The following is an 18,932-nucleotide window of genomic DNA, read 5'->3' as shown; positions in this document are numbered from 1 at the left end:
GGCCACTGTGTTGTGTCTTTAAGCTTAATTTCAGATTCAAGTATTTGCTTCTTCAGAGACCAACATGGCATCTCAATGATAAGTCAATAACAGAAGCTGATGGTGATATCCCCCATCCTCCTTAATCACATGACCGCCTGTTTAGGCTGTCATCTGTCATCCCACCCATGTCATGATCATTGTATTCCCTGCACATCTTACATAGGTCAATAGAGCCATTGTGTATTGCCTTTATGACAGCCACAGTTGTGTAGCTATGTCTGGGCTGCTATAGGGAGATATATTTGTAACGCTTGACTCTGCCAGTTCACCTGCTGTTCCAGTTTATTATGCTTTTTTTGTTTTGATTTTTTTTTTTTGTGTTGAAATCATTCACTGGTATAAGAAGCTACTTTTTTTGCTTCTTTGTGGTTTGTCTACAGCTTCTGCTAGTGTGACATACACTGGTGCTTGGGTCCTCATCCAGTATAGCTTTTGGCACTGATGCAATATGTTTTTCTGAAGCTAGCTACTGGCTGTTGTGGCAGCTGCTGAAATTTGGAAGATAGAGGATTTTAGTAAGGAAATTGAGAATACCTAGCAACACTGTAAGCAGATTTGAAGATTGTACTGCATCTGAATTGCTCTAATACTTCGCTGCTTTGGAGCACAATTACAGCCCAAAGTGGTTGCAATATATTGCCTTGCAGATGGGAAAAATGCAGTTATGTACCATGTAGTGTAGTCTTTTTGCCAGGAGAAGGAATCTTTCTTTTCTGGTGGTTGTAAGAGTATTTTACTTAGTAGTGGTATAGTGTCATTGGAAAATGTGAAAGAATGAATAATTTTGGTTTATTTAAGAAAAAGCAAAATTACAGCTTTTGGATTTCACTGCTAATGCCCACATGAATCTTCTCGTACACACCATAACGTTTGGAGAGCAGCAAACAGGCACAACTTTGGGTGAATGGGTGTCGTTGAGTCTAGTTAGCGAAACTTACTTGGTGTGTTACATGATTACAAAATGATCTGCAGTTAGGAGCAGCAGTATAAGAGCCTTTCATTTAAAACAGTTACATTTGGGTTGTGTAATCCAAACATGTTTGTCACCTGTACCTGCCTGTCTTTCACCACTCTGGTTCCAAATCCTTAAATGTAGGGTCTTTTTCCAATCCTGAAACTGTTGGTGCTGTCGATTCATATCCATCTTGACATTTTACCAGCCAGGTGAGGCAATGAAAGGAATTGGTTTGTTTCATATATCCAGGTAATTCAGGATGCACTAAGTGCAGCGGGAAGCTTTTGCAGAGTAATTGTGTTGGAATGGTTTCCTTGGTCTGTGACCAGCTTTCTGGCATTCTCGTGGTAATTTGATACTGATGGCCTTATTCCCAGCAGTAGCTGTGCTGTGTTCCCTTTGTTACTAGTCTGCAAACTCAGTTTGGACCCTCAAACTCTAGACATATTCAGTGGGCAGTCCCATTTCCCTCTTCCAGAAGAAAACACAGCAATTACCAAACCTTGGTAAAATTCACCAGGTGACCGTGCAAGGTTGAACTTTAAATTTAGCCTTTTCTTAGCAGAAGGTTAATGAATGTTAAGTGCTTGTTTACAGCATGTCTTTTAGGGATTATGTTATCTTTGAATTGTCTTTTCTGGTGGTGGCCTCTCAAGTGGCTTTTTAGAGTCATATTACCAGAGATTCTCTGACTAATCAGCTTGCATAAAAACCCAGGTTAGCTCTCTGCAGTGTGAAGGATCAGTGATCTTGCACTCAAGTTTCAGTGCTGCTTGACTTAACAATGTTTGGTCTTGTAATAAAAAGCTTGAAAGCTTGTCAGGTATTTACAGAGATGTCATGAGTTCCTCTTGCAAAGGTGTGAAGCATGCTATGAGAAAGTGTCCCAGAGATTTTGGGAGAAGTGCTGGCACTCATAAACTCTCCTGCATGTGTGTAGACTAAAGTAATTCAAAAGCAATTTAGCCAAGTCTTTATTTGAATCCATACTAGAGAATTTAAGTATGCTAATGAAATGTTTAGGGGTGATAACTGTTGTGGGATTTTAACATATTGATGCTTATTGTCTCAAACCCTTTTGTTAGGTGATATTTTCTTTCAAGGTCTGTTGACAGAGTAGAGCTGACCTATAGAAGGTCACAAGCTGCTGTAACATTTTCAGGTCGCTCAGTCACTCTATACACTTGTAGTGGGATGTAAGTAAAATCTCTTATGCTTGTGTGTTTTTCTGTAGTTTCTTCCAGTATATCTAAGACAGCAAATATCTCTTGGCTCTAGGTTTAAAACAGCATGAAACTAATAGGCATGTTTCTAGCAATCTTCATGGGAACTCAATTTCAAATGCAGGAGGTAATTCTGGAGAAGACAAATACAGGGGATTATGTTGACTTTGATTGCCAGGGCTAACCTCGGTGAAAATGACTGGTTTATTGCCTTTCAGGGTAAAATACTGGTTCCTTGCACTAAAGTGGTGGCTTGTCAGTGTTAAGAGTTCTCCAGGTCTTATGGATTAAAACATATAATATCAAGGCATCAATACTGAACTGTTACAGAACCAGGCATACCCAGGCAAGACTTAACAAGAATGCATTCCTGAGAAGGATGGGTTGCCAAAAACTAAATCCTGATAATGTTGTCTCCACTGCAGATATCTCAGTATGCTAATTGTTGGTGAAATATCATTATTATCTGAAGAATATTCATTGGCATTTAAACATGTCAGATACATTTTTGCGACATAGTTTCATTTACAAGGTGCCAATCCCATGTAGTCTCACTGTAGATGCTTTGAGTAATATGCCTAATACGGCTCTTATACCAATCAGCACTGTTAACATCTTAAAGTATTTCAGAATCCAGTGCTTCAGGGAGCTGCTTTGGTGGCTAAATGGTGACTCTAGCTGCAGCAAACAGGAGTTACATGAACACTGCACAGAGTTTCTGAAAAGATTACTTGATCCAACACAGATGATTTTTTGGCAGTTTTGTGTTTGCTGACGGTACTGTTGGTGTATCAGAGGTGCTGTGGGTTGGCTACTTCTAATACTGTACATTCTGGCAGTGTGTGCATTTCAGATCCTTCTTCAGCCTAGGTTTTTACAGGTTCTTTCCCTTCATTTTCTTTTGACAGTAAGAATGCTTTTGCTATTAGCCTTGCCATGTGTTGAGGACCTTCAAAAATTGTCTGTTTGACCCATTTTGATGTTCTGAGGTTTATCAATGCCCAGGGCTGCAAAGTTAGCGTTACTGCTACTGAAGAGAGATGCTTTAAACATCGCTCTTTCTCCAGAACAGATTTATTTGGTCTTGAATTTAATTTGTGTTGCAGACATCACTAGTTATTTTATTGTTGTGCTAGCAATAGAATGTTTTCAGCTCAGGTGTCAGCCTCAGTTGCCAGAGGTTACATTGCACTTCAGTCTCATGTGTAAGGCAGAGTGCCAGTAGACCAGTAAGTAAGTCTTGAAGATTTGTGAAGGGAAAGGGAGCACTTCTTAAGGCTAGGCATAATTTTTACCTTTGGACTTTTGTGTGGCACATTCTTACAGCAAGAGGAATTAAATTTTACTTTGCAATTTTCCTTGTGAATAATAAGGGTAGAACATCAGTTGAATTTTCAACCAAAGGCACAGATAGCTTGATAGTGGGTTTAGGATTTTTGTTTATTCTTCACAGCTTTGTTTATGTTGAATTATAGTAGGAAGCTGCAAAGATAATACTTGGGGAAATAAACCTGAAAGTGACTTTCTGAGGTTAAGGATGCTTTTGCCAAGTATGATACATCAATCTTGTACTGTAGTGAATAGATAAAGTCTAGTCTTTGTGAGAGTCAGCATTACCTGAGTTCACGTCACTGTGTATCCATCTAATGTCTTTGCCAGCTCAATTGATTTGGTTGTTTATTAGAAAGAAGGAAGTTGGGGTCGGGGTCATTCAAAAATGGGTTACATCACTGAGGATTAAAACATGAGGGTTTTTTTTCTGGTGAAATGGATGGACAAGAGGCTATCCTGCATGCAGTTCCAGAGGATATAGGATGGGGAACAGCCTGCTTCATTATTTTTTGAGTCCTAATTCTGGGTTTATTTAAGAACTGAGAGAGGGAGCAGGGCCATCTTTGGTAAACACTAGTTACTTTTAGATTATGCCTATGAGACAGCATGTGTTTTCTGACATTCTCTCTTTGAATAATTCAAAACTTGCTAGGTGTCAGAACTCTGATTTACATGAAGCATAGGTAGGAGAGGTGTTATTTTATCATTAGTCAGGTTTTAATATAGAAATTGAGCAGCACAAGTTTATAAAACCTACATTATAGTTTTGCTGGATTTTAACTGAAATACATTCATTTCCTGGGTGCTTGCATGTAGTGACTTCACTTTTTGGAGCAGACTCTTAGTAGAGTCCACCTTGTGTCCAGCACTTCCAAGCTAATTTTTTTTCTTTCCTATCTTTAGTTTGCCTTAATTGTAAGAGAAGTGTATTTCTATATTTAACAGAAGGTTTTTTTCCCCAGTCAATCCAGAACTCCCAACTTACTAGATATGTCTGTTCAAGAGACTGGAAAGAATTCAGTACTTCAAGGAGAAATCCTTCAGAGGAGTCTTTCTGTAGTGCAAAATTTATTCTCAAAAGCATTTCCCTAGAGTGAAAGCATATTAACATTGAATTTTCTCTTTATATGTGAGGGTGGTAATTCTGCATTTTTTAGAGGATGGAGTAGAAAGTAATAAAATCAAATCATGCTTATGCAAATTATAAGAAATCCCAGATTGTCATTACCACAGTGCTGCTTTCCTTGAGAGAGTGGAAAAAATTTGTCTTTCAAGAAAAACCTTTTTTTAAAATGAGAGTGTACGTATTGGAGTTATGTGATGATGATGGTATTCTGGTGTTAACCAAGGGTAGAAATGCTACAATAAGAGTTTCAGCTCCAAGAAACTTGTAGACTTACGAAGATTAGATAAAGTGTAAGTGAAAATACCCAGGTAGGAGCCCTTAGAAAGCAAGGAATAGATTCGGAGAAGCAACTTGTAAATTGGAAGCTTGTTGTCTATTGCACATTAAGAGAGGTGGGATAAGATGTTTAAGATGCCTGGAGAAGAGATACATACAGGAGCATGAAACTGGTTTTTGAAAGTGTTTTTCTGCTATTACAGCTGCTGGCACATGACTGTTCAGTTTGTTTGAATGTGAGAATGAGGAGTGGTTAGGTAAGACTGAGTGAAATTCAGACTGGAAAGGAGGAGGAGGTTCTTCACATGAATGACTGTGAATCTGTGAAGTGCCTCATCAGAAGACTTCACAAGTGTAAGAAATTTAAGCAGGCTTAAAAGAAAGTGGAAGTACTTGGAAGAAATCTACAAAGGCCACCAAACAGGAATCATAAAAGGCTCAGGAAAACACCTGAAAATAGTTAGGGGATGAAGAACATTTTGGAATATCTGGGGATTTTTTCTGTTTGTTTTTGAGACAGCTCTAAATCAAAGTTGTGTCATACTATGCAAGAAAAAGAATTTGAACAAAGAGAGTAGAAGGGAGAGAAAACCCAATGGATGACTAAATTCTTCTTACATGAAAATATTGAAAATGTGAAATGGTGTAAGCAGTAATGAAAATGGGAAAAACACACTTGATTTCAGGGTGTGTGTGTGTGGGGGGTTGTTTATATTCAGTATGAACCTGGATTTATAGGTGTTAGTTGAAAGATTTCTAATTATTATTTATTTTTCTTTTTATTAGCAAAACCAAATAGGAAGCTGACATTCCTGTACTTGGCCAATGATGTCATACAGAACAGCAAAAGGAAAGGACCAGAATTTACAAAGGACTTTGCCCCAGTAATAGTGGAGGCTTTTAAGCATGTTTCAAGGTACAGTGAATTTGTATGTGCAATGTCCTTCATACTACATTTGAGGTGCATTTAGAGAAGTCATCAGTTGTTATCTTCTGGCCCAGCTAGTCTTCATGTACTATTTCTGTACTTGAAATCTTATTAGTTTAACTTACTCAGTGTTCTTTTGACTTCGGTTAGTCTTACTACTGTTGGATGAAATTTGATAGTAAATTTGTCAGCATTCAGTCCCTTTTTGCCTTGGGAGGCTGTTAGCTGTTCCTGAAACTAAGGCTTGCTGTCTGTGTTTATGTGCTACAACAGTTAGGCATTTTTCATTACTGGGTGTTGCATGATTTGTTTTTCCCCAGCAGCCTCAAATCTCATTGCATGAGGAAGCTAGTCTTGATACAGGATTATTTTCACAATGATGCATAGCTGTTGAAGCAACATAAATCGATTCATAGTGTTTGCAGATTTATGGTTGAAAAAAAAAAACCAAACAGAGTTGGGTATTGGCCTTTTTTTTTTTTTTTTAATCTGCTTGCTAGGACACATTGAACTGGTCTTTACTTTCTTTAAAATGTGAATTTGTTATTTTCTGAGATTATTTGACTTCTAATGCTTTAATATTGCTAAGAACTGTGAAGGTCTTTCTGTGAAAAATAATTATACAACAGTGCTGATATTTCCTTTTTTTCCTTGTAACAGTGAGTCTGATGAGAGTTGTAAGAAACACCTTGGCCGAGTGCTGTCTATCTGGGAAGAAAGGTCTGTTTATGAAAATGATGTATTAGAACAACTTAGGCAAGCTTTATGTAAGTATTTTGTGAGTATATGAAGGTTCAGTCTCCTGTTTGAAATAATACTCCCCTGACTGCTGTTTGGTTTTATTTAGATGGAGACAGAAAGGTGAGGAAGCGCACATATGAACAGATCAAAGTTGATGAAAATAACTGTTCACCTCGAAGTTCTCCCACTGATCCTCCTCAGGTAAAAGCGTATTCATAAAATTCTCTGTTTACATATGGTTTCATATGGAATTTTTCAGTTTCTCTTTGTTTTTGAATGGTCGCTGTTTTTCCGTGAAGGACTGTTTCTGGGCAATGGTGGCTACCCCTGAAACTTTTCATAGTTTTTCAGCAGGGTATGTTATGTATTTGACACTAAACCTAAATGTCTGAGCAGAATGTCCAGCTTTGTTCATATCAGGATTTCAGCAGTAGTTTCTACAATGTATTGAGTTCTCATTCAGTTTCCAGGGTAGAGTGAGTAACACATGTATTAGAGTAATATTGTTATGGATTTATCAATTAAATAGTTCCCAAAGTTTCAGTCATGATGGCTGTGGAAATTCTTGTCTACCTTGCACTGTTACAGCTTTTCTAATTCTTGTGGGGTTTTGTTGTGGTATTGCCCTATCTCAAAAGGAGTTTAGTTATAGCAAAGAATGACTGTCCTCAAGTCATAGTTTAGTGTGCTTCTCTGTAGCAGATATCTGTGTTTCTGTGAACATCAGCCCTACTTCCAGAAGTGCACTGACACAGTCTTTTGTAATAGTGAAGCAAAACAACAGGAAAAGTAATTAAAAAAAATGGATAATAAAATGAAAGATACTGTAAAATAATCTCTACTGTCAAGAAGAAAAGATTATAAGTATTCTTATAACAAGAATTTAAATGAAAAAGCTATTGAAGAGATGTGACCTTTAAAACTAGAAACTCTGCAGTGTTGTGCTGAGAATTAAAAGTTTGGTTTTGTTTTATTTCGATTCCAAAGGCGATACTGTAAATGCTGTTAAAATTGCCATCAAATCAATACTATTAGCTTGTTGTAAAATACTTTTGAATTGTTCTACGATTTGTTTATTTAAACTAGTTCTCAATCTTGCATGCTTTTTTCAGACCACAGATCTCATTAGAGCATTACAAGAACTAGAAAACGCTGCCTCTGGGGATGCAGCAGTTCACCAGAGAATAGCTTCCTTGCCTATAGAGGTCCAGGATGTGTCCCTGTTAGACAGAATAACAGGTGAGGGTTGGGGGCCTGGTAACTGAAATGCTCTTCTAACAATGTAATGGTATGTAATGAAATCACACTTTACTTGTTTTTCTCTGCTTACTTTTTAGATAAGGAATCTGGAGAGCAACTTTCCAAAATGGTAGATGATGCATGTATGTTGCTGGCGGATTACAATGGCAGGTTGGCAGCTGAAATAGATGATAGAAAACAGCTAACTCGAATGTTATCAGACTTTCTCCGATGTCAAAAAGAATTCCTTGCAGAGAAAGAACATAAACTGGAAGTGCGTAATGTTTTGTTTTAGTCCCTTCTTCACTAAAGCTTGTTCTTACAAATGGTTTTAGTTAGCCTAAACATCTTCTCTCCAAAGATAAATATTTTAGTGCCGCTGTTATGTCTTTGCTTCCAGCACATTATTAACACACTGTTTGATTCTAGTGTTCGAAACCTACTAAAGCAGCTCTTTCTGCTTTTTTAGCTGTTCAGTCTTGATTATATCTACAGACTTAGTTTTAGTAGTGCAGATAAAAAGTCTTATCCCCAGTGTTACAAATTTAATTCTTCATAGTGTCATTTTCTTTCCATGCTCTTTTCATTCATTGTTGTCAGTCTTAGTTATGTATTTGCTAAAGGATAAGAGTTTAATTCTAGGTTTCAGCACAACTTTTTAATCTGTCTCAAGCATCCATTAAACACAGTAAAATGTAGTTGTAGCTTCTATGGCCTCTAACACAGCTGGTTATCAGCACTAGCACCAGCAGGACCAGACAGATCATAACAAAAGAAGGATGCAGGGTGAGCAGCATATTAGTAGCAAATGACCCCTTAAGTTATTCTGTTCTTTGCTGTTACCAGTTATCTGTTTTCCCATGTACAACTGTAAAGCCTCCTATTGAGCATCCCACATATTTAGAATATGTCCATAATTCCATGTCTACTGCTTTCCAGTGCTAACTTGGGTATTACAATAATGGAATTGAGGCTGCATCATTTTGCAAGGGGAGATGTCTGAGCAATCAAGGTGCCCTGTAACTGCAGCATATGTATGCATATGGTCCCAAGTAATTACTCTTCAGGTTTCATCATATATGCCTTTCAAGAGTATTTTCTTTCCCTCGTGGTTTCTTTACCCTTTTATAACTTCATAACTTGGATTCAGATTTTGTTGTGCTTTTGTTCCGGAAAATGCTGTTCACAATGTATTGGAAGTAATCGTTCAGATAAGTTGTGTCATTCCTAGCCTACTCTTATTTCCTGACTTACTTCCTTTCCTCTATGCCTCACAGAAAAGCAATTGATGAAGGTTCTTCCTACCAACCTTACTGTGTTTATCCTGTGGGAAGAATATCAACCAACTTCATGTAAGATAGATGGTATGCACAGTAGTGCTGATTTCAGTAGCAGCTGATCCAACTGTATTATGGAACCTGGAAGATTAAAGAACAGGAAGCGTTAAGCTTTTCATCACATGCCCTACCTTCCCTCTGCCTGTGTAAAGGGTTTGAAAGACAAGTTCCTGCAGTTTCAGTGAAGGGCTGGTTGTCTAGAGGCACTGACTTGTTTATGTAGCTCATTACCAGCAATTACACTCTGTTTAGTTATAGTATAGTATAGTAGACTACCAGGATAGCAAGTTGCTCAAAAGAGAGGAACTTAGTCCTTCAGACAGATTTCCACTTATGTAAAACAAGAGAGCTCAGTTTAAAAGAAATTAAAAACGGTAGCGCAGCTGTGAACAGATTCCACCCTTGTTGGTGTTTTCAGCTAATATAAACTAGTGTAATTTCCCAATGTTGCTAGATAAGAGAATTCATAATTCTGAGAGAAAGCAATTGAATATCACTGGGCTGTTACGGTCCTTCACATGGTTTATTGGCTGAATTGTTTAGACTGCTGAAGAATTTAATTCTAATATAGAACAGTTTCATTTCTGGACTAGTTTGAGGTCTTTAAAAAGTAGGAGACAGTCCTCAGTATCTGTAGCAGTCTGTTTTAAACAGGTACACTGTAAGAATGTTTTTAGACTGATAAGTGTAGCATAAATATGATTTCCTAATACAGAACTACGAGCCAGGATGGTACCAACCCAGTTACTAATAAAGGCCTATGAGCCAAGACATTTCAAAACAACAAGGACTTTAAAATGAAGTTTCTAAAGTAGTGCTGAGTAAAGTGACTTCATGCTCACTACCACTAGTGCTTTTTGGTTTCGGAAGTAGAGGCTGATAAACATTCTGAAGTTTTGAAATGTAAGATTAGGATGTCTTGGTGATGTTGTCTGTATGGATTGTTGACTTAGCACATGTAGGATTTATTTTGGTGATTAAGAAATGGAGATGAAGCAAGGACTCTTCTTTTTTACAGATTTGGGAAATTCCATGGCTCAAATTGAACCTTGCTTCTTGGCTTCTCATTTGAAATAGCACTGGGAGAGGGCCTGTCACTTAATTCTTTGAGAATGTGTTTCCCTGAACTGTCTGCCCCTAGGTTTTGCTGTTCAAGTTTCATTTGTGGTGAAATTAATTTGTTCCATATAGCATTGTTTCTTCTGTTGGACTTCTGGCTATTCACGCTTTCCCGAGTATAATACAGTCTCTCAGTTGTAACAGAAAGTCTTTATTTCTTCCTGAGTTAGTATCACAAACCCGTGAGTATAATGCTGAGATCCTACCTTACTGATTCCTTGCCATACCAAAGAGGTATAGTAAGGAACAAGTGGATATATTCTTAGTTGAATCTAGAAATGTTACCTGCTGTTAACCTTGTTTAACAATTTGAATTGGAATTCCCAAATAATTGTCAGTAGCTTGCAGCATTAGATATAAGCTTTAGACCTAAATTTTCAGATCTTATATCTTCTAAAGATAATTTACAGGTAAGTAGTTCTGAATAGCCAATCTTTCCATGAGTATTTTTTTCAGAATAGGAATCTCTCTAATAGTTACTTCTGAAACAGAAGTGCATGATTCCCCTCAAAAACAAGGTAATGTATGTGCTGAATCTTGACAGGAAGTTTTGGTAACAGGTAAATAATGTCATGTCTGCATCAAAAGCTAACTGTACTGCTTGATTGGTGGCTTTCCTAAGTATGTTAGGGGTAAGTAGTGTCATCTTTAAATCTTAAATTGTTTTCTTTAACATCTGTCTAGCTTCTGTTGCAGGTGGTGGACATGGACGCATCTTCTAATGATGTCACCATCCATTAGTAAACACATCCTGCTAAAAATAAATTTAAGAATCAAAATCTTGTATTGTCTGTTGTTTTTGAAAGCTTGAAGAGGAGGAATTCTGTAACTACTCATACCAAACCTCTGCTATTTTCATCTATATTCTCACAAGCATTACTGAGTTTATGCCTGAGATGGATAAGTATTTATCCAGTATCATTTCTTGTTCTTGAAGACTAAAATTTTCACATGGTTGTTCCTAAGACTCTCACATTCTTTCAGTGAAATAATTCAGAATTCCCAATGCAGAAGTTTGGGGGTTGCTTGCATTGAAGCTGCCATTTCCAAAAGGAGAAAGTTGTGAAAACAAGACTTTTTCAGACTTTTGCTTTTTAACTTACACTGTTGGGTTTACATGATCAGAAATGAGAAATGATGAATGTAGGACTTCTTCACAATCACAATAAAAAAACTTACACTTCATTAGGTAACAGAGAAGGTGTGCTTTATAATTGCACTTAGGCCCATTGAGAACCCCCCTCTAATTTAAGATCGTGCTAAGGAGTCTTTTCCCTTCAGTTTTGGTAGTTTTAAAATAGTATAAATATTTAAGGTTCAGTGTACTCTGGCTACAGCTAGGATTTCTAGCTAGGTAGGATTCTGTCTATTAGAGAAAATGGAAGTTTTTGCAGAAACATTTTTCTGGAACACTTTTGTTTCTGAAGCCTTTGATGACTAATACCATTCCTGTTTTCTACTACTTTGATTGACTTTTCCCCCTCTTTCCTTCTGTGTTGTATCTCCCACCTATCTCCCTGCCCATCCCCTAGTTTTTGAACAAAAATACTGTTTAGTCTCTTGGTGTCACTGAAGTATAAAATGAGATTTTTTTGTTATACAGGAACAAGGAATTGGATGTACATAAATTGACACCCAGATGGCTCATGTCCTTTTGATAAAACTGTCCTGTTATTCTAGAACTAATATGGCCTTAAAAATGACGTGAACAAGAGAAGATCTCTAATGGGCTATTCTTTATGTTCTAACTCTTCCCATCCTGCTGTGTACGAATGACATGAACAAGATTTACTGTTCTCATGTTTCTTTGCATTTGCCTCTCCCTCCCACAGACTCCTGGGTTATAGACTGATTGGTCTCTTTCTAAATTTCAAATAAAGGGATTGATAGTTGGAAATCTTAAGTGACTCATGAACAGGTATGAGTAGGGGATCACAAGACACCATCTCACTTTCATTTTGACCTTATGGAAAGATGTAGTATTGCTACACTTAGCGTATAGTGGGTACGCAGTTTCTTGCTCACTCTTACTATCAGTTTACCACTTCAAATTTGGGAACATCTTGTGACTAGATCAGAAATTTTATGAGAGAAGGGCTACTCTGGGAAGCCTGTTCTGATTTAGTAGTTTACATTTAATTAAAACACTTAACGGTGCTATCTTGCATTTCTGATTTTCTACAGCTCTGTAAGCCATATTCATATTCTTACACTCGCACATCTGGTTTTAATTGTGGTTTCTTAGCATGTTGAGAGAATACAATAAGTTCAATGCACATTTTATGATTGAGCTTTCATGGCTCCATATAGTTTGACTTGTCTTTCTAAAGGTTTTCATTTTGACTTTGAATTTTACAGATAAACAGCAAGCTGTTAGTCAGCCTTGACTTTAGTTCTGTATTTGAAAGACTTTTTTTTTTTTTTCTCCTGCTCAGTTGGCACTTAATGGTTTCAAATGTAGACGAAAATACTAAGCGAACAGTTTGGGCTGGCAGTGGTATAACAGACCTCTTATCCTTAAGTTTTGTTTTGCAATACCAATCTGGTATATACCAAATACCAGTAGTCTACTGTTGCCATTCACCATGGCCTTCATGTTATCACAGGGTCTAATGCTTTCCTTGCTGGCTCTTTTTTTTTCCTTTTCTCCCTTTAAACCACTTATTCTTTCTTAGTATGTTAGTGTGTCAGCTTTTTTTGCTTAGTGACAGAGTACTTAGGGTAATATATTCCATTATGCTTTGTATTTTTAAAGTTCACTTTAGATAATTGGTATTTATTTCTTCATAATGTTGCAGCTGAGCACCCAAATTATTTTACTGAGTTTTGGTTGAAGATTGATTTGTAGGAAGAGCTCTACAGTGCCTTTCGTTATTGAGTGAAGTTTGTTATGGAGCAACATTGAAGGTGATCTACAGCTCCATAATGTGGCAGTAGTACAGTAATTCAAGTTATTCTGGAGTTGGAACTGAGCAAACAGTGAGTGCAGTGGTTACAGAACAGCTAACTGGAACATAGCAAGAAGTGGTTAGTCAGGTTCATCTAAACCCTGTAGGACTATTTTGAGTATTTAAGATCTTCTGATACATGCTTGGTAACAGAAATAGTGGTACCTAATGGTGGTACAAACAGACCATATTGTATGATCTCTTGACATGATGAACTATTGTATTCATTTTTGTTCAAGATTACAGCTTCAAAAATTGAAGCTGACTTGGTAGTGCTTCCAGTTCAGGGAATATATGACTTCTACTGAAATAAATCTTTTGAGTCAAGGCAGATATTTTTGGCTGAGGGGAGCATGACTGTGGATCTCTTTTTTTTTTTATAATAAAGTGGGGAGAACCTTTGCTAAAATCAGTGGCCCAGTTCCAAGTAACTTGCACTGCTTTTGAGAGAAATGTATGTAGGAAGGAATTTCCTTCCTCACCATCAGGAAGGAAATGTAGGGTAAAGATCTCTAATGGGTCTGTTCTTTATGTTCTAGGTCTCCCCATCCTGCCTTGCATGAAATGAAATGTAATTCAGTAACAGGCCACTATGCTTAGAAATCTGTGTAAATTGATTGGAATCCATTGCTTGTAGGTTGACCATTTGAATGGCCGTTTGAGAGGCTTTGTTTAGTGTACATGCTTTATTAGAATTGTACAGTGCAAATCTTTTACTGAATACCAGCATTGGGGTTGTGTTTAGTAAAAGCCAAAACTAAATTTCCATAGTACCTGTAGTTTGGATTATCTACCCAAAGGTGACTGGGGAGAATTAAGTGGTCACTTAAATAGTAATTTCTCCTTAATTTCTCTTTAAGGTTTATTTAGTTAGACGTTAAGGTGATGGAATGTTTAAAATAAGACACAGGTTGTATCTGTTATCTGCAAGTGGAAGTAGGCTTGCTGAGTTTTTACTAACTGTTTTTACAGGTTGCTGACCTTTTAGATGTGGTTTTCTTTCTTCGATAAGTACTTTCTTCAGTGACAGGAGATAAACTTGTAGAGTTTTGTAGAAGTAATTTTTAAGACTAGAGTGGAGAACAGTAGCACTTATGTCAAACACAACATAGCAAAGTCAAATGGTCAGTGCATAATGTAGTTACTCAGTTTATACCTGAAAGATTAGACATCACAGCTCAATGTTGACATTCAGAGCAGAAAGACTTGAAGGCTTCCACCTTTTAAACTGACTTATCAGATATTTGAATATAAATCTTGGCTTTTCTAACAGATTGAACAGGTTGTAGGTTGTACTTTACTCATCCTTGTGAAATAAAAATAACCTTTTGCTTCATTTCATCACATTTTAAAGCATTTTAAACCAAGATACTCTGGTTTTGAAACGAGTTAATAAAAATGTTACAGCTGTTATTTTTTTTTTCCATTTAACCCTTATTTGTGAAGGGTGAGTTTTTTTAGCTTTCACTCTGCAACTGACAGGTTAGTTTTTATTAAAAGGGGGGAGAAAGGTATATATGTATGAGATACGGCAAGATACCATGTACTTTAATACCCTTGAGGTGTGTTTTGAATTCCTCATTATAAAAATACTGAGAGAAGATACTGGACTTGACTAGGTAGGACTTGCTGTTTGTGAGACTTCTAGCCAGAATGTTCCTGGCTATTACCAGCCACAAACTTCATACTGTTAACCAAAATGAATGGATCTATTTGTGTCATCCTCAGAAGAAGAAGTTTTGCAGGTATGTAAAACCTTGTGCAAACACCTGAGATGATGGGGAGTTAGAAAGGGAATAATCAGTGCTCTAACTTGTGTTTCCTGAAGGACAGCTGTAGATTAGTAAGTGACTTTTCTATAGTGCATTGTGCAGTAGATGCTTCCTTTGCTTTGATCAGGAGTTTGCTGGAATAAAAAGAAAACCTGGATGTAAGAAATTTATGTAGGAAATACTGATACTGTAGTTCCTATTTATGTCAGTAGTAGCAGTTCAAGCTACCTTTTCTGCGAGCCTTCATTTCCAACAGTAATACTGATATTTTTTACTATTTTTTTTTGTTAAAAATATGATGTTTGTGTCACTGGATTTGTAGTGTTTTAAAATCTGTATTTTGAATACAAAGCAGAACTGTAAACCCTGCTTGTATTCCTCCCACAGTTAGAAGCTTTTGGAATTACTTACTGAAGTAGATTTAAGCTCTAAATAGGACCATAAGACTGCACTGAATGGTAGGTAGTCATTCTAAGCAGACTAAACATTAACCTTTCTATATGGGAGTTACTAAGTTAACATTCATAATCTAGTTTCAAAAAATCCTTAATATTATGGATGGAAAGGGAGAGGGAGGGAAGGTGTTGGAAAGCTCTGCTCCACAATTTGAGATTACTTGTATAAAAAATCTGAATCAAAATACGTTGCTTTAGCTAATGTGCTCTGGTAGTTTCATTTAATTGGAAAATAAGCCCATGTGAATATGAAGATCATTGCAGTTGACTGAAATGCTGTGCTCCTTAGAGTTCTCTGTAAATAGTGTCCATGTTAAAGCCTGCGTTGTTAGGTTTATTTTTACAGTTTTAAATTTTTAATTTATTTTAATTTTTCTGCTATCACTAAGATCTAGAAACTTTATTATGAACAAGGGATTTTTTTGTCTAATGAGCTTCTATATGAAGTTTAAAGTAAGTGTCATGCTCAAGTTACACTTTAATATGACCTATAACAGTAGTTACAGTCTTTGACTGCGTTTTGATAGTGGTTTGCCTGGTTAATTGGAATGGCTGCTGAGAACTGCTTGTAGAAATCTCTGACAGAAGGAAGAAAAGATATGGTTAGAACCAGCCTGCTTTTTCTCTGAGCCTTGCTGAAGCAACACAATACAGATTTTATTCTACAGCAGACTTCTGATGTTTTCACTCAAAACCACTCCACTGTTAGGAGAAATTTGTGTAAAATCCAATGTAGAATATAGTGGCACTCATGCTGTTGTGAACAGAGCTGATACCTTTTGGAGAATTTGAATGTGCACAGCAAGAAAAAAACAGTTTTCAGGTAGACAGCAATAGCTTTGAGATGGCATTTAAAGAAAATACACATCCAGTTACTCTAGATCTTGGGCAGAGTGCTCATATTTACCCCTGTTCTCACATCTATATAGGAAAATAATTCATCATCTTATGTAGTGGCCTGAGGCAGCAAATATTGTCATAGCCTGTTAATGAATTGTATGACATTTTATGTTGTATTTAGTGTTGGCATAGGGGAAAATAAGAAATGTTAATGTGTGCAAAGTGATTAGTAAGCATAGGTGCTATTTTTATGACAAAAACAAGTTTGCATTTTAAAAAGCATTAGTAGGGGTGAAGTATTTCTGGTTTGAATCAACATGTAGTGTGTAAGAACACTGCACTTTTCCATGTGTTTTTTTGTTTGGGTTTTTTGGTTTGTAGGGCTTTTTTTGTTTTGTTGCTTGTTTGTTTGTTTTGTTTTTTACTGTTGCTTTTTGGATTTTGTTTTGGGTTTTATTGATCTTTAAGTTCAGAGCTTTAATTTCAATTAGTCTACTACTAAGCCCATCAGTTATGGGTAAAATACCACTGGAAATAAGAGCATTCAAAAATACATATGAATCTTTCACGACAGATCAGGATTATTTTTAATTTTAGTAATTCTGTTGTCAAAATTGAGCTCTTTACTCAAAATGGAGTTAGCAGTTGAACTGCTTTAATCAGGAACCAGAGCTGTTTGTTTTCCTAGTTTAAATTCATTATGATCTTCTGTAATGGTGCTCCTAAACTAGTGACAGGGTTTATTGTGATTGCTTCAGACAGCTTCCATCTCTTCAGCTAAGGCTAAATGTAGAGAGCAGAAATACTCTTCAGTAGGACTCACAGTGAAACTGAATTTTACAAATCAAAATCACCAAACCACCACAATTACCCTAATGTCATCATATAGTAAACCTGGGGAATTTACTTCAAAATATCCATGCTTTTAAAATAAAATCAGCTAATCCTCATTCCTAAGAAGCTTGGAGAATAGTAGACCACTTCATGGTGCAGTAGGTCAAGAGCCACAGCTGCGAAAAGATGAAAACTGTTAGGTAGAATAACTCTTAGCTGGACTGTGCTGAAAAACCCAGTTCTTAAAAACTCACTATCTTTCTGTTAAAGCTCATTGATGAAATACAGAACTTTGGGTCATGTTTCCTTTCAACTAGTAGCAACTGTAGTTTAGTTAGTACTGGCCTGATTCTGAAAATTAATCTCCCAAGATTAATGATAGCCTTTTTTCCTAGAGAATCCAGTCTGGAAGGCTTGCCGCCATACTGAAACACATGATGAGGTGTGAATCAAAAGAGGGGGAGAACTCTAGGACTTTCAGACAATGGTACAGCTGCCTTTCAGATGTGTTAATTCTTGCATTGATTAGAAGCTGAGGTTTTATGATCACATGTATGTTTAGACCCATGCCCATTGGTTTGTTTTGTGGTTTTTCCTTTGTTTTGTGGGTTTTTTGGGTTTTGTTTTTGTTTTTTTTTTTGGGGGGGGGGGTTGCTTGTTTGTGGTTTTGAGGGGGTTGTTTGTTTTGGTTTCTTCCTTTTTTTCCCCTAGCACCTTATTTCAAAATGTGTTAAGAAGCTGGGTTTCTTCATACCTGGATTTCTCTCACTGATCGGGGTATGGTACATGTGTCTGCAGAGTGTGGAGAACAACTTGGAAAGTGTGACTTGAGGCTGAGGACAGTGCTGAAACACCATCTCTCTTTGACTGTCTTTCGGAGCTGTCATCAGAAGTTATTCTGGGGGGGTGTGATGTAAGAGCAGTTGATGCTCTTATAGCAGCGGTGAGGAAACAATGTATCCCACAGCTTTTGTGCTTGCTTCAAATGTTTCTTAGCCAGGAATAAATGGGAGTTGTCACAGGATACTCACTACCACCTGATAAGTGTAAAGTGGTTCTTACACTTGCCTTAAAACTTTATTCTAAACTAAAGGAATATCCAGAGTACATTTACTTTTGCATTTGACTGGAGCGGTTGTGATATTTTTCAGTTCTGCCAAAAGTAAAGAATATTGTATAAGTCTAATATGCAGATGGCTTGAAATGGTGTGGACTAAAATGGATGGAAATAAGGAGAAGCAGAAAGCAGGGAAACAACTCAGGATGATGTACAAATCCTGTAAATGAACTCTATGTTGTCTTGGAATTTAATTTTATTTATATAATATGAAGATGTGTCTCTGACATAAAAAGTGCATAAAGTGGACTTTATTAGAGAGGGCAAAACATTTTTGCGATATTTCTCAGTTGCTGCTGACAGAATTTGGCAGTAGAGGAGAGAGTGAATTGCTGTTACATAAGGTATTGTCCAATTTCCTGGGAGACTTGACTCTTGCAGTTATGCTGCCAGTCATATCAATTCTTCCCTTTGCCAGGGAAACAATCCTAATTATTTCACTCTTACAAGTTTGATAGAATTACTTATGTGAATATGTAAAGAGCAGAGAGGCCCAGAGGAATGCTTCAGTAGCTTTTCTCCCCTCAGTCTATCCTAGTCAGCCTATGGGAACATGGAACCAGCCATAACGTCACTGCTGTTTGCCACAACAATAGGTGATGGTGATGTAGAAGACATCAAGGAATATTGGGTTGGAAAGGGGATAGT

At 36.9% G+C, this 18,932-nt stretch overlaps 1 protein-coding gene across 4 annotated transcripts in view; it reads left to right on the top strand.

Annotated features, from left to right (window-relative positions):
• Positions 1-18,932, top strand: part of RPRD1A (regulation of nuclear pre-mRNA domain containing 1A) — a 43,762-nt gene that overhangs the window by 3,981 nt on the left and 20,849 nt on the right. For 2 of the 4 annotated variants that reach the window (XM_023921797.2, XM_086896874.1), the window contains exons 2-6: positions 5,741-5,870; positions 6,543-6,649; positions 6,730-6,824; positions 7,736-7,862; positions 7,961-8,136. In XM_023921797.2, coding sequence (XP_023777565.2) covers positions 5,741-5,870; positions 6,543-6,649; positions 6,730-6,824; positions 7,736-7,862; positions 7,961-8,136 — 635 coding nt within the window. Of the gene's footprint in view, positions 1-5,740; positions 5,871-6,542; positions 6,650-6,729; positions 6,825-7,735; positions 7,863-7,960; positions 8,137-11,002; positions 11,098-18,932 lie in introns of those variants that run through there. The other 2 variants (XM_086896887.1, XM_086896880.1) reach the window with 2 other exon arrangements.

Source organism: Cyanistes caeruleus, chromosome 1, assembly GCF_971803275.1.
Source record: "Cyanistes caeruleus chromosome 1, bCyaCae1.hap1.1, whole genome shotgun sequence".
In the NCBI taxonomy this organism is placed as follows: domain Eukaryota; kingdom Metazoa; phylum Chordata; class Aves; order Passeriformes; family Paridae; genus Cyanistes; species Cyanistes caeruleus.
Note: the sequence above shows the minus strand (reverse complement) of the source record. Positions and strands in the feature narration are given on the sequence as shown.